The sequence below is a fragment of the Pleurodeles waltl genome, chromosome 2_1 (assembly GCF_031143425.1).
Source record: "Pleurodeles waltl isolate 20211129_DDA chromosome 2_1, aPleWal1.hap1.20221129, whole genome shotgun sequence".
Taxonomy (NCBI): domain Eukaryota; kingdom Metazoa; phylum Chordata; class Amphibia; order Caudata; family Salamandridae; genus Pleurodeles; species Pleurodeles waltl.
This window is the reverse complement of record NC_090438.1, coordinates 543,589,810-543,610,978: the sequence shown is the minus strand read 5'-3', so window position 1 is coordinate 543,610,978 and position 21,169 is coordinate 543,589,810. Positions and strand designations below refer to the sequence as shown.

Here is a 21,169-nt window from a genome sequence, read left to right as displayed (position 1 = left end):
TTATTGTACTGATAAAGAGCTGTACTTGCAAAATGTTTGTTGGCTAGATATTTCATTAGAGACAGAACTTGACTTACCATCTGGTTAGCCAACAGAAGTGGCTCGATTTCTGTAGTAATGCAAGGAGCATCAGAAATGCTGTATTGAAATTGCCCCCTCTGAAAACTAAAGACACTTTATTAACTGAAATATCTCACTCAGGTCTGGCTTCATCTGACCCACTACTGCCATTTTGTGAGGCTTTTACAAGCACTCTCATGGCTACTTGGTCTAAGCCATGCTCAGCTCCTTCGGTTAGCTAACCTTTGGCCAGACATCACAGGCCCTGACTTTGTCTCAAAACACCCAACTCCTGAAAGCCTTGTGGTTCAGGCATCCATAAGTAAAGTCAACTGAAGTTAGTTTTGTATTGATGTGTTTGGTAAGAAAACATTTTCTCTACTAACCTGAGTTTACAATCTCTGAGTGTGGTGTGTCTTCTGGGCTGGAATGCATATGCATTATGGGACATGGCCAGCAAAACCTTGCTGGCCCTTCCAGAGGATCTGAGAACTTCACTGGCCCTGGACGGACAGGATACACTTGCCTATGTGTTACATACCAGATTGGACACTACAGACTGCATAATATGTGCTAGTGGCACCACTGTAGTGCCTAAATGGCATGCTTAGATATGATCTACTAGATTTTCAGGGGCCACCCAAGCATCATTTATGGACATACTCTTGAGTGGATCTAGACTGCGAGAAAAGACTTACTTGGTGCTGGAGCAATTCAAAGATAGTTTTGCCACAACTCTGTCCCTTGGGTTATCATAGCCAGCCAGGAAGATCTGTTAGCAATATAGAAATTGTATATGCTATTCCAGAGGCTTAGCTTACTGGCAGTGCCAATCTTCCCAGCTGGTACAGCAATAAATTCAGCTGTTGCAGGGCAGCAGTCGTGGTGGTAGTTGCAGTATGAACAGCAATCCTCCAACTCTTCCTTCCTTGCTGCTTTGGTTATCAAGCCGCTTTGATTTGGCCTCCTAGACCTACATCCTCTGTCCTCCCAGGCCTACGGCCTGCTCTGTTGACCTCTCCATCATGAGACAGATAGGATTTATACATTGTTCAAAGGGCTACTTCTTACCCTTCATTTTGTACCCTAGCACTAAAGCATTTTTGGTGAACCGCACCTCTGCCTTTTTGCGCTACTTCCTCATGATGAGGATGGATGGAGGCCTCAGGCTTGTACTGGATCTCTGGCAATTGAATGAATTACAGAAAGAGGACACATTCATAATGCTCATTGTGGTCAGATACATTCTTCTCTAGAGCCAGGACACTGGATCATCACCCTGGATTTGCAGGACACGTATTAATATGTACCCATCCTGCAGTACAGCAGGCATTACCTGCGTTTCACAGTGGGGTTGGAACACTTCCAATGTCCTTTGTTGTGTTTCAGCCTTTCCTCGAGCTCTTGGATATTGATGAAGGTAATGGCAGTGGTTGCTGTTCATCTTTGGAGGTCAGGGACAAATATATACCTGTACCTTTAAAACTGGCTGCTCAGGACAGGCTCACAAACAGTCATTTATGGCACACCTCTGGACTGTGGCCAGGCTCTTGATCTCTTCGGAATTCTCCATCAACAAGCTGAAGTCCCACCAGAGCCCTAGGCAGAGAATTCCCTCAATATGGTCTGTCATTAACAAGCTGATTTCCAAGGCCTTTCCACCATTACAGCAAATCTTGGATATTTAGAATATGGTTCCAGTGTTTCTTGCTCAGTCTTGGGTCTCAGTGAGGATGGTTCTGAGACTTCTTGGATTCCTGGCCTCTGTTTTCTTGTTCCTTCCACCAAATGGCACATGCGGGTCATGCAGTGAAACCTAAGGTTTTAGTGGATTCACTACCTGGGTTGCTTCACCAACACTATCCATATCTCATGGGAGATGGCTCTGGAACCTAAGTGGGTGGGCCTCGTATATCCAGCGGAGAGGAAAAGCTTTATTGTAGAAAGAAGAATGTCAAATTAACAACCAAAGTCATAATTTATGTACCAGTGCAACGCTGACACTATAGCACATAAGTGCTTCTGTGGAGTCCATGTAAAACATTTTCTTATTTTCCTTATTCCGTCCCACCTTCCTTTCCCCTGGCCTATTTCCCCCATTTGATTGTTATTGCAAATCTCTCCAACCGTGAAAATAAGACTTTCCAATCTCCTCATACAGGTAGTGTTTCATTTATAAATTAACTCAACAAGGTACTTTGTAGGTGTCAAGATTATACCTCTGCGATGCAATATGCACTTGTCAAACAATAACTCCATAACCCTTCAAGGGTGCTAGAAAGCTGTCTTTCAGTCAATACATTTCCCTACCATATTTAACATTGCATAATTTTAGCTATTCAATCAGTTCATATCTTGCAAGGAAACCACCCAAAATCTACTTAAGCTTAGACCGCTGATCGTTCAGTTTTGTATTAGGCCAAATGGAACATTTCTTATATCAGTGTCTCTGCTAACGGACAGTCTGTGGTCCTACAGCTGCAAAATATTATATCAGCGCTGTCAGTTCTCCAAAGATGCCTAAAACATTCTTCAATACCCATAAAATGGCTGCCCAGTAAGTTTCTTGCCTCTGGCATTCCCAAACTACATGTACAATGTTAGAGTTCAGTTGACCACATCTCCAACATGTATAAAAGGTGCACATCTTTGCCTTCTGTAGCCTCCAATGCCATTGGTTTATGATTTTGTAATAAACTAGTTTTAGCCTACCTCTTCTTAAACTTTGTGTATCTAAATGTTCTGACACGTCGTCTGTCTTTTATCTGCAGTCTATATGACCACCACATCTTGAGATGTAATAGTACTGGGCATGGGAAAGTTCAGTTAATTAGTGTTTTTTACAGTCCTGATACCACACTGTTGTAGGTCCCCCATGCTTTCAAATATTTCAGCAGTTTAGATTCTGAGATAGTGTTTATTGAGGAAATGGGATAGTTGCCGGTCTTTCCCGAATTGTGCTTCAGTCAATCCAAGGTCAGTTTGTTCTTCTGATCCTTTAGCTAGAAGTTGAGTGCTCTGCACACCTTTATTTGCCACATCATGTACTGAAATATCCACTTTCAGTAAGTGGTATGCTTTCTTCCAAGTGAAAGATGTACCGTTTAAAACAGGATGGGTGCGAACAAATGCTTGCATGTCCCTTGTGTAAAATGTTCGGAAACAACTAATACCACCTAAGAGTGCATTTTTCATTTTCACCCATCTTGATTTATCTAGTGTGTTGAACATGAAATGGGGGAATTGCACTAATTGAAAAGAAAGACAATGGGATTCAAAATGTGGTAGTGTTAACCCTCCGCATTCTGTGGCAGCGTGCAGTTGATATATTTTCAAATGGGGTTTCACCACTCCACCCTAAAACAAATCTATTTCACTATGTTGGATAATTCATCAGTACTATCTTATGTATTTTTAAGGGTAACATCTCAAAACCATAGTCAAGGCTAGATGATATGTTCATTTTCATGACTTGAGTCCTTCCCTATAAAGATAGATTGAGTGGACAATCTTGCTGTATAGTGTTTTATCCTGCCCTGTAAAGGATAAATCTCACATTTTATTAAAGCCTTTAAAAAAAAAAGATATTTCAGGTTCTTGGTTTTCTGTCTAAAAGTGTGTGGCCCAACGGAGGCTACAATCGTAAATCTAGTTAGTGGTAAGGTCTTGCATTTCTCCCCGCTAATGCAGTAACCTGCGAAAACTGAGACTTAAGGTCAATTTTGTGAGCTGTGTGATGGAGTTTGTGGAATCCTACAAGGTTAGTAAAATATCATCCACATAAATGAATAAATGTGTTCAGCTGCTGGGTCAGGAATGCCTTTAATGTCTGTAATCTGATAGCAATCAAGATTGGCTCTAGAGCAAGAACAAAAATCAGCAGAAAGAACACTGGTCTTCTTTACATATTCCAGCATTACTTACCCTGCCTTGAGTTCTGATCAACCCTTTCTCTTTAAATCACTGGTTGAGATGCATTTTCTGAATAGCCTGGCGCAAATGATGCCCCCTTCCCTCCACAAAATCTGCGGGCCTGAATCTCATCCAGACTTTGTGCACATGTCCTTCAAGCCTATGCACAGTTGCTCACTACGACATCTGGCATTCAATACAGTCTTTCTTATTACTATTACTTTTTTGCACCATTTAAGTGAACTACAGGCTCTCTCTTTGCAGCTTCCCAACGGCAATTTCTTCCAGGCCAATTTGGTGCTGAGAACTCGGGTTGCCTTCTTGCCAAGATGGTATCACCCTTCTCTGTCAGTCAACTGATTACTCTTCTGACTTTTTTTCTCTATGCCCCACCCTTCACAATAGGAAGAGAGGCTCCATCAGCTTGACCCTAAGAGAGATTTGAGTGTCTACATTGTCCCTCCAGGAGACCAACTTGTGGATGATCAACTCATTAGGGATTCACAGGGACCAAGAAAGGTAGGGTGGTGCAAATGAGGACACTGGTGGGGTGGATAGTACTCTGCCTTAAAATCTGTTGCAGGCTGGCTAAGAAGGAACCTCCAGGAGAGTTGAGGGCTTATTCCATGAGGGCTACAGCTGCAATGGCGTGGGCCAGTGGATGGGCCTGGACATCGACCAGGTTGTGACATGGGCACACATTCACGAAACACTACTGCCTTGATCCCTTAGGACTGACTGGAGGCCCATTGCTCCTGCTTGGTTCTGTTAGAGTTCATAATCTGCATCCACTCCTCAGATCTGCCAGCTTTGTGAGGTACTGCTATGCTATCTATTCTAACTATGACAAACCTGCGGTTAGTAGAATCAATCTGAAGAAAAAGCTACTTCATATGTTGCCACAGATTGTGGGAATTCTGCTATCTCCAAAATTGCAGAAATGTAATAGTCCATTTATCCCTAAAAATGTACTTTCAGGTTTACTCCAATGAAATATGTTGTTTTTTGTTTTTCAGAGTTGCATAAGAACCAAAAGATTGACCGCCATACCTTCTTTCTCAAACTGTAGGGCATTGATAGGGCCCACAGCTTTAGGCCAGTTGAAATTAAATTCAACATTTAAAATATTTTTCAAACTGATAAGGTGCAGGGCGGCTTTGAAGGCTGGGTGGAGCATACATGGAAAAGATGGTTCTTTCATATCCGCAGCAATGCCAATTAGGTACCCAACTTTAGTCATTGCAAAACTGGGCACTTGACTTGAATTATAGCAGGTGTCAGAGTGGATCTAGAATACAACATTTTTTTTTTTTAACTGTACCCCTGCTTGGCAGTAGGTGGTGTAGTGTGACTCCGCGTGCATCATCATTGTTGGAAGTGACGTCTGCGGCACCTAACTGGGCACCACCCAGGCGTGATGAGGTCAGTTCTTTTCTTTACGCGCCAACCAGCGCTAATCTGGTTAGATGTACCCCTTCAGACATTTTTTGACTGAATTGTTTTCAACGTTTTACAAAGCTTTTTTTGAGGTTTTCCTCTTTGTGTGGCAGTATGTCATCTAGGAAGGCCGGCATCAAGCCCTGTGAGGCCCGTCACCGGCTGATGTCGGTGATGGACCATCACCTTGTTTGCCTTTGGTGCCTCATGCTCCACCACAACCCAAAGTCATGCTCTGACTGCAACACGATGAGCCTGAAGGCTTCGAGAGAGAACTTCCTCAGCTGATGGCAGTCTGTCCTGTGACTCCATGCCAGTCGAGAGGAAGATCCCTCGATTGGTCGTGTAGTCCGAGGCTGTCATCCCATTTGAAATCTTTGGGTAAGTTCAGACATAAGAAGCTGTTTAAGCGTGCTTCAGCGTATCCATGCCCTTTGGCTGATGAGACGCAGGAACATTTGCATTTTATCCCTCACACAGCTGTTGCTGATTCCCCGCTTCCCTGAGTTTTGGGGAGCCAAAGCAACTCCTCCCAACTGAAGGAATTTTATGATGCTTTCTCCCCTTACCATGGCTACGGAGTAGGGAGTGTCTTTTGCGTTGGTGGTGCGGAGGACTGCTGAGGTCCTTGACCTTCATTTGCTGTCTGTGGCAGTCAAGATTTATGTCTTGACAGAGGTGCTTCAGTCAAGAGTCTCCCCATCTGAACCACTCCTCCCTTGTAACAAAGCCCTCACAGATGTCCTTTTGGGTACCTGGTCCAAACCCAACACAGTGGCTCCTGTGAACAGGACAATGGCCTGTCGCCACTGCCCTGCCCTGGGAGACCCAAGTTTCCTCTGCAGTTTTGCGTGCTGGAGTTTCCAACGCAGCTGTCACTCAGCAATGCTTTTCATCTAGAACGGATCTCGGGCCTCTTGTACTCCTTTCCCACCCGTACCACTCCTGCCCAGAGTTCTCAAGAAGATCAAGAACGGCCAGGTCTAAATCATCCCTGTGGCACCGGATTGGGCTCAGAGTCTGGTATCCCGAGCTACTGAGCATGGCAATCAACCCTCCGATCAGGCTGCCCCTTTGGGAAAATCTTCTGTCGCAGCAGCAGGATAGGGTCCACCACTCAAACCTGTCCAGGCTCCGCCTTCTTGCATGGAGATTGAGCGGCGGCAGTTGACAGCTTTTGACATTCATCCTGAAGTCTGCGATGTTATTGTGGCAGGCAGGCATTCCTCCACCAAGATGGTATATGCCTGCTGTTAGAAGACATTTGTGGCTTGGTGTTTTGACAGAAATGTTGATACCTTTTCTGCCCCCTTTTCTCAGGTTATGCTTTCTCTTGCCCAGCAGGGATCTGCTGTGGGCACTCTTTTTTTTTTTTTTTTTTTTTTTTTTTTTAAATCTCTTTATTGAATTTTACAGTTAGCAGCTCTTACATTTTATTTAATAAACAGTGTACTTTTTATGCAATTGTGAGTTTCTTTTTTTTATTTTATTTTTTCATTATTTTGCTTCTGATCCTTTTATACATTTTGTTCTACATATTTTGCAGTTAGAATCTTATTGCATTTGGTTTAAAGAGCATTGTAAAAGTAATGAGAGAACTGGAAAGAGGAAAACAGAAGATAAAGAAGCCAGAACGGGGCTGTGGAGACAAGGTTATATATATAATGGGTTGGGGGGAGGTGAGAAAGATGCTAGTGATGAAGATGCGTTGATGAGGGGGTTGACGGTTTCTTTGTGGATGTTTTGTTAGGCTGGCGAGGTCCGTGTGGGGTTTGGGGGGGTTCTATATTACAGTCTTGTGTGTTTCTTTTAGAGGAATATTGCGAGTGCTTGTATATGGTTTGTGGTTGTAGTGTCTTGTTGCTGCAATCATTTGCCGTTATCTTGCAATATTTTTCTAAGGTGGGCAGGTATCATCCTTTTCGAGTAACTGTTCTAGGAAGGTGTCCCGTGTCTCTGCATTTTTTACTACAATCCCTATATCTTTTAATGAGTCCAATACATGTTTTTCTGCGTTAGCCCAGTGTATTAGATCTTTATGCCATCTGTTTATATCTGGGGTGCCAGGAGACTTCCATTGTGTTGCGATGAGGCGTTTAAAGATAATAAACGCTAGATCTGCGCATCTATGTTTTTGACTGTCTTTATTGCGTCTGTGTCGTATGCCCAATATGCAGGATTCGGGTGTAGGATTTAACTTTAGTCCCGTCCATTTATTTGTCTGTTGTGTGACAGTGTGCCATGTACGAAGTAGTGGTGGGCAGCTCCAGGTCATGTGACAAAATTCTGCTTCCATGGTTCCGCAACTTGGACATTCAGATGTTGCTTGTGGGAACATGAGTTTTATGCGAAGTGGGGTTAAGTATGTCTGGTTTAAATAATTTAGTTGGGTGTATCTGAAGCGGGCGTTACGAGAAATTTCTCGCGTGGTCGTTAGGGCCATGGTCCATTGTTGCTCTGTGAGAGGTGTTTGCAGAGCCTTATCCCAGTGCCATTTGGCTTGTGCTTGTGTTTTTGCAGGGTAGGCTTGTAGTATGTGGTATATTTGAGATATACTTGGTGGCGTGTTAATATCTGCTAGTAGTTCGTGTAGGGCGGGGGCTGTTGGTGGTTCTGAGTTGCCTTGGCCCATACTTTGCGTATTAGTCCTTTGATTGCCCCGTATGTTATAAATTCCCCTGGTCCTAAGTTGTATGCCTCTGCCAATTTTGTATATGTTATGTATTGCTCGTCTACATATAGGTCGCCGACCTGCTGTATATCTTTTGTTATCCACAACGCTAGATACAATGTTTCGTATAGTTTATTTATTCCTGGTATGGCTAGTAGGGGAATCTTTGGTGAGTATTGTGGTGCGCGGGTTCCCTGAGATACATATCGATTCCAGGTGCGTACTGCAACTGTCATTAGTGCGTTTTTGTGGTATGAGGTGTGTGTCCCTCCCATGAGCCAATCTAGTATCTTTGTTCTCCCTAATTGTGTTCTCACTTTATGTCCCTCCGGACTTGGGGGGTCTTGTAGCCAGGTCATGATCCAATATAACTGTGCTGCTGCATAGTAATGCTCGAGGTGCAGTACCCCCATTCCTCCCTTTTCCATTGGGAGGTAGATTTTATCAATAGCTACCCTTCTGCGACCATTCGCCCATATCAGTTCAATTAATAGTTTGGTTAATTGTGTGAAGAGTGTTTTTGGTAATATTAGTGGTAGTGCTGTGAAGTAATAGAGTAGTCGAGGTAGTACTATCATTTTGGCCAGAGCCACTCTTCCCATAGGTGAGAGGGGTAGTGAGCACCAGAAGGGTATTGAGCTTTTGATTGATCTGATGGCTCTGTCCAGGTTGCCTTCCTTTAGGTCTATAGCGCTATGATAGATGTGGACTCCTAAGTATTTAAAAGTGGTGTGTTCCCATTGTAATGCATCATCAGTTGACGTTTCGGCGTGTGGTGTTGGGGATGGGCACATGGGGAATAATATGCATGATTTGGACCAGTTGACACGCAGACCAGATAAGTCTCCGAATGTGTTAAGTAGTTGTAATATATGTGGTAGAGATTCTGTATGGTTGCGTAAATATATTAGTGCATCGTCTGCATATAGTGATATTATGCGGAATTCTTCGCCATCTGGGATACCCCATTGTACTGTTTCATTGCGTAGTCTTGCCGCAAGTGGTTCTATTGCGAGTGCAAATAGTAGTGGCGATAGCGGGCAACCTTGTTGCGTTCCTCTTCCTATGTCGAATTTCTCTGAGATGATTGCGCCGGTTTTAATCCGTGCTTTGGGGTTAGTGTATCTTATGGATATCCAGCGTGTAAAGCCAGCACCAAATCTCATTTTTTGTAACGTTGCCATCAGAAATGGCCAGCCCAGAGTGTCAAAGGCTTTTTCCACATCCAGTGACACCGCCACACTGGATTGATCCTGTTCCTGAGTCATGGACATAATGCGTATTAAGTTTCTTATATTAATAGCGGTATTTCGCCCTGGTATAAAGCCAGATTGATCTGGGTGTATTAGGGTAGTCATTAGCGGCAGGAGGCGATTGGCTAGGATTTTCCCCAGAATTTTATAATCCGAATTGAATAAAGATAAGGGTCTGTAGGAGCGGACGTTTAAGGGGTCACGACCTTTTTTGTGTAGGACTACAACTGTCGCTTCCCTTTGCGTTTCTGTGAGTTGTCCTCTTTCGTATGCTTCTTGTAGCATATTTTGGAGTGCTGTGATTATCTGTGGTGTGAAAGTTTGGTAGTATTCGATGGGGAGACCATCTGTTCCTGGAGTCTTATTGTGTGCCAACTGTTTTAATGCCTGTAGTATCTCTTCCCTTTCGATTGGTCTATCAAGGTTGCTTATTTGTTCTGCATTTAGTCTTTTCATTGGGGCTTGTTGAAAGAACTTTGCCAGTTGTGTCGGATGTGGGGGAGGTTCAGCTGTGTACAGTGTGCTATAGTATTGTTTGAATGTGTCGTTAATCTCTTGTTGTGTGTTTATCATTGTGCCTGTGTCTTGGCGTATAGCGTTTATGGGAGTGACTTTCTGTGTCCCCTTTGCTAGCCATGCTAATAATCTGCTAGAGCAGTCACCTTCAGCGTGTAGACGTGCTATGTAGTGTTTATGATTGAATTTACGCAATCGTGTCTCGGTTGCGTTCCATTGATTTTTGAGGTTAGCTAGTTCGTTACTATTGCCTCTCCCCAGAGCCATTTCACATTCTGTGTTGCAAATTTTGCTTTCTGTTTCGTGTAGTTCTGCACTTAATGCTCGGCGGACCCCTCCTGCCGTTGCTATACACATGCCCCTTATAACTACCTTGTGACCGTCCCATTCTACAGCACGTGATGTTGTTGTCTTCGTATTAATTGCGAAGTATGTTTCTATTTCTTCTGCTATTTTAGCGCGGAAAGGGGGATCTCGTAATAGGGTGGGATGTAGGCGCCATGTTGGTATGCATGTTGTTTGTCTGCCCCATTTTAATGTTACTAGTAGCGGGCAGTGGTCTGATAGGGTTTTGGCGAGGTATGTTGCGTTATGTATCATATGTGCTAGCCGGTTAGTGCATAATAATAAATCTATTCTCGTATGGAGATGGTGTACTGGTGAGTAGAAAGAGTATTCTCTATCTGTGGGTTGTAAGCGTCACCATATGTCTTGTAGTTCTCTTTCTTGTATCCGTTTATTGAATGCACAGGACAGTGTCTTGCATTGGGTGTCTCTCATTGGGGGGTGTGATCTATCTAATGACATCTCAATTACACTATTAAAGTCACCTCCCCATATAGTGGGTATGGTCGGGTCATATGGGATTTGCGTGGTGATAGTTCGGAGGAATTCTCCCTGACCCATGTTGGGTGCATATAGTCCAATTATCGTTAGTTGCTTTCCGTCTAACTCTCCATCTAGACTAGTGTATCTTCCATTGGTGTCTGTATGTACATTTTTGATTGTGTACGGTACACCCGGAGCTATCCATATTAATACTCCCTTTGCATTTGTAGAGGTTTTGGTTCCGTGTGTTATTCCCGACCATTTTTTGTCTATTTCACGCAGTTCGTGTGCTATGGCATGCGTCTCTTGTAGGATAGCTATATGTATTTTGTGTCGTTTAAGGTATGAGTGTATCTTATGTCTTTTAGTCATATTTGCTAGTCCCCTAACATTCCAGGTTACTATATTATATACCGTCATTTTGTGTGGATTGCTTAGTATAGTGTGTTTCACGTGTCCCGGGTCCCAGGCCGTTACACACGCCACGCCCCAAATCTCCTTTGTGTGGGATATTAAGCATCTTGTGGGAGAGAATAAAAGTAAAAGAGAGAGTAGAACTTACATTGGTTAATCTTACTGGGGGCTGCAAGGCACAACTGGTGCAACTTTTTACATTTGCTACTGGAAGGTCCTTTCGGTTACCCATTGGGTTGGGGGGAGGGGCGTTGTTCTGTTTCCCAAAGTGTCTCCGATTTCCAGCCCGGTTGTTTGTACTTGAATCCCCTCACGTGTTCTATTTGTGTCAAGTCTAGTTGTTGCTCCAGGCTTACTTGATTTTTGGGGGAAGAGTTTCTGTGATATTTCCATTGTACTGCTTTTGTTCCTTGAGTTCTCGAGTGCGCACTAAGGAAGTCTCACTATTACAAAGTTAAAGGTCGTCCGCCGAGCGTGGAGTAAACGTTGGTCCCGTGGTGAGTGCCAACGCAGTTAGGCCTTGTTGACTGTTCGTTGAGTCTGAATCTGAATTGTTTGTGTCTTGGCTGGATTGTGGTTGAATGGATGAGAACCTGTTCGCCAGTTTTAAGACTTGGAGTTGTTCCGCCTCTACTTGCGATTTCGTTGGACCCGATTCTGTCTTACGTGTAGATTTTCTTTTGCGTCACGGTTGTGGAGTCAGCCACTCTTTTTGTTTTCGGGTCTCAGCTGTAGGGTCTATTAGTCCTTTCGCGTGTATCCAAGTCCATGCATCTTCTGATGTTGGGAATATATGCGACCTTTCACCGTCCACTACCCGCAGTTTAGCTGGGTACATCAATGAGTATGAATAGTTTTTATCTCTCAATATTTGTTTTGCTGTGTTGAAGGTAGTGCGTTTGCGTTGGACTTCAGCTGTGTAGTCTGGGTAGGCCGTGCTTTTTGTATTATTTATATCAATTGGGCCTGTTGTGCGGAAGTTTCTTAGTATCTGGTCCCTGTCTCTGTAGTTGAGAAGTCTCGCAATTAGCGTTCTTGGTGGGGCTCCCGGACGGGGAGGGCCCCCTGGAACTCGGTGTGCTCGTTCCACTATTAGTAGTGGTGGGGGGGTCGTTTGTAAATATTTTTTCACTAAGCCAGCGCTCCAGGAATAGTTCTGCGTTTGGGAGTTCGATCTTCTCCGGGAAACCGAGGAATCTCACATTATTGCGGCAAGAGCGTCCTTCCGCCTCGTCGGCCCGTTTGTTTAGGCGTAGTATTTCAGTTTCCTGTTGTTGAAGCCGTTGTTTTAGGTCTGTTATGTCTGGTTGCGTCGATTTAAGGGTTATTTCAGTTGTTGCAACCCTTTCTGTGAGTTTTCGTTGTTCCATTCGAAGCGTGTTGACTTCAGCCACTACAGTGTCTATTTTTCCTTCTAACGATGTTTTGGTGTCAAGTATTGCTTGGAGTACCTTTTCCATTTGCACGGAGTGGGCGGCTAGGGTCTCTGTTACTCTGTGTAGGACATTTGGGTGAGGTTCTATGTCCATTTCTGAGGCTGATGAGGGTCCAGTTTCAGTTTGTGTTTTTTGTGCTTTCGGTTTCACCATTTTTATATTAACCTTAAGTTCAAGTGTATCAGATTTTAAATTTATGCAGATTGTCCTCCGCGGTACCAACCCGTCTCGGGACCGTTGATCAACAACGTCGCTCTATCCGGTGGTCTTGATTTTATAGTTCGATTTTGGGGCTAGATGAAGTTGAGATCCCCGCTACCCTATGTGTGCATGCAGCGGTCACCCCGCGGGTCACCCAGCTCCCCTCTCAGTCGTGCCTATCCTGTGCCATCCGGCCCGTGCCCCTCGAGAACTTCCACACTAGTGAGCCTCTCCGTGTCGGGCCGTAGAAGAACTGCAGAAATGCGCAACTATAATGTATCGGCGCCGCGCCGTGTGCCTCGTCCGATTTATCGGGTTGATTTAAGCATTGGTGCTTATTGCGCACGTCCACCGATGTCAGTGTCGTCTATGGGTTTCAGCGGCTGGGGCTTGATCTCACCTCCATCGTTTCTTTAGGCCCTTTGCTCCGTACCACCCCATCGATCACGTCCATGTTTAAGCGATTTTGAGCCCACGTCGCTAAGTGTTTCCGCTCGCCCAGGGCCTAGCTCCGCAAGTGGTCTCGGCGTTGGTAGTGGCGTTAGCAGCGGTGCGAGTCAGGGCCCCGATATATGTCTCGGGGTCGTGCGCTCCTCACCTCCGTCTCGTCCCGCTCCGGCGGTCGGATTTCTCCCGATTCGAGTAGGCCCGCGTGTGGGCGCCGCCTCGGCTCCCTTGCGGGTCGTCCGGTTTGCGCTCACTGTGTCGTGGGTTTCCGTTGTACGGTCTTACTTATTGTGTTTTCCATATTGCACTCATTTACAGCAGTTTTCATGTGCAATATCTGGGATTTCGTTGCTTTATCAGGATCTTTTGCCGGCTGTGGACGGAGCTCACTTTAGAGCGTCCTTTCACGGCGCCATCTTGGCCACGCCCCCTGCTGTGGGCACTCTTAAAGGTTATCTTCCTGCTATCTCTGCATTCTTCAGATTGCCATATCATCCCACTCTTTTCAAATCTCCCATTGTACATTGATTCTTAAAAAGCCTAGTTCATATTTTTCATGCTGCATGGGGGCCTGAGTGGGCTCAAGTGTTGCGATGCTCAGTGACATAGGGACACCAGTGGTGGTCCTCTCCTTGATCCGTGGCATCTTGGTGCAGAGGGTTCTTGGTCCATCAGGCATCTGCCACCGGTGTCGGTCCCAGTTGGGGGACAGACCAGAAAACAGGCATGGACTGGGGGGGCCAGCCCAGTTGAACCAATAAGTCGGCTCAAGTCTCACGAGACTGGGGGATGTGGTGACACCAGTGTCTTTCTTCTTCTTGGCCCGGGGTGCAGAGGTGCAGTGGACCATTAGGGTTACCGTCACTGAAGGTGGTTGGGGTTGAAGGGGTCCCACAGAACAGGCTGAAGTTGTGAACTAACCAGTCCAGGTGTACTAACAAGTGGGCTCAGGTCTCACAAGCCTGGGGGATTCAGTGACACAAGTGGTCCTCCTCCTCTCGATCCGGTGCAGTGGACCGTCTGGGTTAACGTCCCCAGAGGCGGTCGCGGTTGAGGGGGGGCCCAGCACAGAGAGCCTGCAGACATCGATGTAAAGGTCACAGTGGGGAAAACCACGATGGACCTTGCTGCTGGAGATGCTGGGGATCAGGTTGGGACCATGGACTCACTTGGACCTGAACTTGGAGGCTCGGGTGAAGTGGTGCTGTCCGGTGGTGGGTTTGGCTGTCCAGAGTCCCCTTCAGCGGTTCTTAGGTGCCTGCAGTGATGCAGGGGAGCAGCTCTGCTTCTCTGCAGGAGTTTCTTGTGCTGAGGTGAAGGCTGGCAGTCTTTCTGGGTTTTTAAAGATCCAGAAGACAATGAGTCTTTCTCGCAAGGGGCTGATGCTGAGCCAGTCACAGATCTTCTGTTCTTGCCTTTCGTGTCTCTGGAGTGTCCTCCTTCTTCAGGTCAGCGGGGATCTGAGTTCTGGGGTTTAGGAGTACCACCTAAATACTCAATTTAGGGGTGTTAATGAGAGTGCCAGACAATAGCCAATTTGCTGACCACCTTAAGGGTGACTACACCCTTCTTATGACCACTTCTGCTGGGAAGTGGGCATAACTCTAACTCTAGTTGCCTAATTCCTTCCCAGAAAAATGGAGAAATTTGAAAAGTAGTGTCCGCTTCAGCTAATCCACCTTAGGGGGTGACAAGCATGAAGTGGGCACTCCTCCTAATTTAACTAATTTCCCCACGTGTGATGCTGCCAAAGGTGCTGCCAAAAGTGGGGTTAGGACAGGGGCCTTGGTCATCTCTGCCATTTGGAGAGACCTGGGTTGCATTACAAAGGAGGCAAGGCCATATGAAGCTTCCTGCCCTTGGAGGGTTGGAAGGGGGGTGCCCTGCCTTAGGGATGGCTTATACCTGGCACATGCACTGAGATAGGGGGCCTGGCACGGCACGTCTGGTCGTGTTTTCAGTTTAGCCTGCACCACCACATGCAGTCTACAATGACAACACTGTGTGGGTTTGGTGAGGGGTCCGTGAGGGTGGCACAATTTGTGCTGCAGCCCTCAGAGACCTTCCTTAGTACCCCAGACCCTAGTTACAGGGCTAAGATTTACAAGGGACTTACAGTGGTAGCTAAAGGGTTTGCCAGTTGTGCAAAACAACTGTGTAGTGTTGGGGAAATAGATCTGACACTGGGTACCTGGTTAGAAGGGATCCAGTGCACTAACAGTCAAAGCCACATCAGAAACCAGGCAAAAAAGTAGGGGCTAACCATGTCAAAAAAGGTGCATTCCTAAACCAAGGTATCCACCTTAGTGGTCAGCGGTGTTCATGGCTCCATGCTTCTGGTGTAGAAAGTTGGGAAAACAAACTGATGTCCCTGCACCAGGGTGGCGCCTATATAAGTGCTGTTGATGTCACTTCCGAAGCGGACAACATTGATTACTCAGGCGGAGCCGAACAACACCAACTAGTGACACCCAGGGGTTCTATTCACGAAAACATCTTCCAGATCCAGTCTGTCACCTGGGATAACTCTAAGGTAAGGAATCTGCAGCTAGATATAGTCTCTCCCAGATAAGGCGTTGGTACAGGTAAGTAACTTGTAGGAAAATGCCACTGTTGGCATGGTCACACCCAACTTTTTGCCTAATGTTGATGCCAGCTTTGATTGGAAGTGTGCTGGGACCCCGCTAACCAGGCCCCAGCACCAGCGTTCCTTCCCTAAAACTGTACCTTTGTTTCTACAATTGGCACATGTAGGAAAATGCCACTGTTGGCATGGTTACCTCATAACATTTTGCCTTTTGTTGATGCCAGCTTTGATTGAAAGTGTGCTTGGGACCCTGCTAACCAGGCCCCAGCACCAGTGTTCTTTCCCTAAAACTGTACCTTTGTCTCCACAATTGGCACAGCCTTAGTACACAGATAAGTCCCCTGTAAAAGGTACCAAGGGCCCTGTGGCCAGGGAAGGTCTCTAAGGGCTGCAGCATGTATTATGCCACCCTGGGGACCCCTCACTCAGCACATGCACACTGCCTCCCAGCTTGTGTGTGCTGGTGGGGAGAAAACAACTAAGTCGACATGGCACTCCCCTCAGAGTGCCATGCCCACCTCTCACTGTCTGCGGCACAGGTAAGTCACCCCTCTAGCAGGCCTTACAGCTCTAAGGCAGGGTGCACTATGCTAGAGGTGAGGGCATAGCTGCATAAGCATTATGACCCTACAGTGTCTAAGCCAATTCTTAGACATTGTAAGTGCAGGGTAGCCATAAAGAGTATATGGTCTGGGATTTTGTCAATTATGAACTCCACAGTTCCATAATGGCTAAACTGAATACTGGGAAGTTTGGTATTAAACTTCTTAGCACAATAAATCCACGCTGATGCCAATGTGAGATGTATTGAAAAATGCACTCAGAGGGCATCTTAGAGATGCCCCCTGCATGCCAGCCCAACTGCTAGTGCTAGGCTGACCGGTCTCTGCCAGCTTGCCACTTCCTGACTTGTTTCTGGCCACATGAGGTGAGTGCCTTTGTGCACTCTGTGACCAGGAACAAAGCCTGTCCTGGGTGGAGATGCTTCACACCTCCCCGCGCAGGAACTGTAACACCTGGCATGAGCCTCAAAGGCTCAAGCCTGGGGTTACAAGGCCCCAGGGCACTCCAGCTAGTGGAGATGCCGCCCCCCGGACACAGCCCCCACTTTTGGCGGCAAGTCCAGAGGAGGTAATGAGAGAAACAAGGAGGAGTCACCCTCCATCCAGGATAGCCCCTAAGGTTTCCAGAGCTGATGTGACCCCTTCCTTAGAAGATCCTCCATCTTGCTTTGGAGGATTTAACCCAGTAGCATTCAGGATATGCCACCCTCCCCAAAGGGAGGAGGCACAAGGAGGGTGTAGCCACCCTCAGGGACAGTAGCCATTGGCTACTGCCCTCCAGCCCTAAACACACCCCTAAATTTAGTATTTAGGGGCAACCCTGAACCCAGGAAATCAGATTCCTGACGACCTCACAGGAAGAAGGACTGTTGACCTGAAAACTCCGCAGAGAAGAAGGAGACAACAGCTTTGGCCCCAGGCCTACCGGTCTTTCTCCAGATTCAAAGAACCTGCAACAGCGATGCATCCAGTGGGCCCAGTGACCTCTGCCGACTCAGAGGACTGCCCTGCAAAATCCAAAGGACCAAGAAACTCCTGTGGACAGCGTCTCTGTCCAAGGCAACAAAGAAGAAACCATCTTTAAAGGGACTCTCACCTCACTCCAGAAGCGCGAGTCCAACTACTCTGCACCCAACGCCCCTGGCCCGTGTCCAGAGAAACCAACTAACCAGAGAGGATCCCCAGGCAACTCCGATGTGTCCACCCTGGGCTGACCTCTACACTCCCACAGAGATGCCTGCAGCGTGGATCCCGAGAAACCCCCAGATTGCCACTGCCCGGGACAAAGATGTCTGTCGCCTGGAAGAAGCACTGCACTTGCAGCCCCCAGGCCCGAGAGAAACCGTCCACTGGTGCAGCAACGACCAGCAGGTGACCCTTGCCCAGTCGGTGGCTTACCGGAGAGGCCACCCTGTGCCCTGCCTGCAGCGCCTAGGTGACCCCCAGGTCCCTCCATAGAGTTCTATTGAGAACCCGACGTCCTGTTTGCACACTGCACCCAGGACCAACAACACAGGTACTTACTTGCAAGCAGACTGTAACCAGAGTACCCCCTCTCTCTATAGGGGCCCACTTTATTTCGGCTCCTGTCTGACCTCTGCACCTAACTGGCCCTGTGTTGCTGGTGCTGGGTGTTTGGGGTTATCTTGAACCACCAACGGTGGGCTACCTATGCCCCGGAGATTAAACTCGTAAGTTTCTTACTTACCTCAAAAACTGTACTTTACTCACCTCCCCCAGGAACTGTTGAAAATTGCACAGTGTCCACTTTTAAAATAACTTTTTGCAATTTTAAATAAAACTGTGCATATTGTTGAATCCATTCAAAGTTCTAAGTATTACGGTGTAAAGTACCTTTCATTGAATGTACTTACCTGCTAAATGAATCTTGTGGTTCTAGAAATAAATTAACAAAAGAATATTTTTCTATATAAAAACCTATTGGCCTGGAGTTAAGTCATTGAGTGTGTGTTTTCACTTATTGCTTGTGTTTGTACAACAAATGCTTAACACTACCCTCTTATAAGTCTGCTCGACTACACTACCACAAATAGAGCATTAGTATTATCTATTATTGCCTCTACCAAGCCTCTTGGGGAACCCCTGGACTCTGTGCACACTATACCTCATTTTGATATAGTATATACAGAGCCAGTTTCCTACACTCGTCCTTCAATTCAGTACTGATAGCACAACATAATCATTGTCACTCAAGCATTTCAGTGGAATGCACTTAATGAGAAATGATGGGTAATCTCATCTTCCCAAACATGCTCTTGCTTAGGGGGAACAAACTGTTGACAAGTTTCTGAAACTTATTAAGTGTTAAGTACGTCAGCATACAAAAGACTGTGTTTGAGTGTGTGTGTGTGTGTGTGTGTGTGTGTGTGTTCACAAATGCAGTGAAACTGTGTCATTCCTGAAAGTAAATGGTTGTGATTGTAACTAAGGTCATCATGACGTTGATCTGCAGAATGTTCCAGGTAGCTTCATAGACTAATTTTACTGTTACTGTATTAATATTTGGTAAGGTCACAACTGTCTAATCGTTTCATAAACATTTTCTATTGCTTCCAGGCTGCACAGTCAGTGTTGATTTCATTGTTTGAACTTAACACCCCAGAGTTTACAATGTTACTGGGAGCCTTACCGAAAACATTTCAGGATGGCGCTACCAAGCTTCTACAGAATCATCTTCGTAATGCAGGCAATGGTGCACAGGTATGGCTCAGATCCTAACTTTCAGGGGGTGGTGATGAGTTTTTGGAATAAAAATAAAAATTAGGCAGCTATTGATATTTTTTAAAATGTGAATTATTCTCTTGAGTTCACAATTCTTCATCGCAGCTGACTACTTTTCTTCTAAAAAAAATAGGTTAATGGAACACTTATAGTTTCTAATCAGATCTGTGCAGTTTCGGCAATTTGTTTTTCTTTCTATCAATTTAAATGGAAAGGACTAATAGTACTGTATTTGAAATATGTTCTGCAGCATAAATTTCATCTAGACTCAAATGCTTTGCGTTATTCTGCCATGTAGTGTTTGGGTATGGAAACCACATTTAAAGGTAAATTCTTTTCTTTGTGGGTGTTGCAAGGTTGAGGTTACCTCTTGGAAGCAGGAGAGGTGGTACACATCGGGGAAAATATTGAAACAATATTGAAAGGAATGTAGAGAATGAGGATTGACCAACTTTAAGAATAAAAATGGAGATGACAAGGACGTAAATTGGTTGTTGGCAATCAACAGTGACATCACAAGTTACTAGAGATCGAGAGCACGAAAGACTAATACCTCAAGCAGGACTTACTAGATCCTCCAGCACAACCTCAATCAAGTCCCAAAGCCCTGAGATTTTTCTTTAGGGCAGTTCATCAGATATTGAGGGAGGAAGTGATAGAAAATACACCCTTCAGATTTTGCACAGCGTGCCAGGAACTACTGTGAAAGAAAAACGTTGAAAATGTACCCAAAGAACTATTCATTAGTGGAGGTTACACATTTTTCTTTATGATCTCTAATAAAGACATTGTTAAAACCCATTGTAGATCTAAGTTCTTCAAACAAATGTCAAGACAACGTTGAAGGTGAGTGCTATAAGAAGTAATTCCTGTGCTAGAGCAAGGACATTGCCTAGTGACAAAAGACCTCAAAGATGCATACTTCCACATCCTTATGAACAAGGAACATCGAAAAAGTCTCAGGATTGTGATGGGGGAAACCATTCTCAATTCAGAGTTTTAGCCTTTGGAATACAATCAGCACAGAGGGTGCTCACAGAATGGTTAGCAGTTGACTTTTATCTAGATGATAGTCTCATAATACAGAACTCTTTACAACAGTTCCAGATCAGCATAAACAAGTTCATATGTTGTGCACTCTAAGGTCCAAAATCAGTGTGGAGAGACCTTCACACCTTCCTTCTCAGGAGGAGACATTCAGGGGTCAGATCTAGACACTATGACATTTCCCATACAGAAGAGGATGTGGGCACTAAGGAACATGTTTATCTTTATCATAAGCCTCTGTCTGTGCCATTGAAGAAAGTTCTGAAAATGTTAGGAGGGATGTCATCTTGTATTCCTTTGAATTCATTTTCAATATTCCATGTGAGACCCAAGCACAGTGGCCTGAGAATTAGTGATCAAAGAGTAATTGGATCGATTTGTGGGTGTTAAGTAAAGAAGTTGAAATGGTAGTCGCAGGAGAACATGACAGAACACGATCAAATCCCATCTGTGACAAACTCCACAGATGGATCACACATAGGGTGCACATGAGAAAAACGCAAGATCAAAGGTCAGTGGCCACAACAGATATAGGGGGTTATTACAACTTTGGAGGAGGTGTTAATCCGTCCCAAAAGTGACGGTAAAGTGATGGATATACCACCAGCCATATTACGAGTTCCATAGGATATAATGGACTCGTAATACGGCTGGTGGTATATCTGTCACTTTACCGTCACTTTTGGGACGGATTAACACCTCCTCCAAAGTTGTAATAACCCCCATAGTCAAATAGGTCAGTCTTGTAAAGAACTAAAGACCTTCTAGCCCTGTAAGCATTTCAAACAGAAGCGAAGACTATTGAAATTGAGATGTAGAACATTACTACAGTGTTCTGCATAACAAACAAGGGGCACAAGATCCTAACCACTTTCAAAACCAGTTCAAGAAATATGTACGTGGGCTATCATAAAAACGCATAGCTCTGATACAGATTCTAACCACAGATTTCTCACCTTTTGAATATTCCTCATGCCTCAGACTGGCACTAGAAAACTTTCAGCTGTACTTGTAGGCTCTGGCAGCTCCTCATCAAAGCTGTTCTTTGCCGGATG

The 21,169-nt window shown here is 45.4% G+C and overlaps 1 protein-coding gene across 50 annotated transcripts in view; it reads left to right on the top strand.

Moving 5' to 3' along the window:
• The window catches only part of CLASP2 (cytoplasmic linker associated protein 2), a 1,425,897-nt gene that overhangs the window by 1,200,858 nt on the left and 203,870 nt on the right, over positions 1-21,169 (top strand). For all 50 annotated transcript variants that reach the window (XM_069214594.1, XM_069214706.1, XM_069214671.1 and 47 more), the window contains one exon: positions 18,903-19,046. In XM_069214594.1, the coding sequence (XP_069070695.1) occupies positions 18,903-19,046 (144 nt within the window). The remainder of the gene's footprint in view (positions 1-18,902; positions 19,047-21,169) is intronic.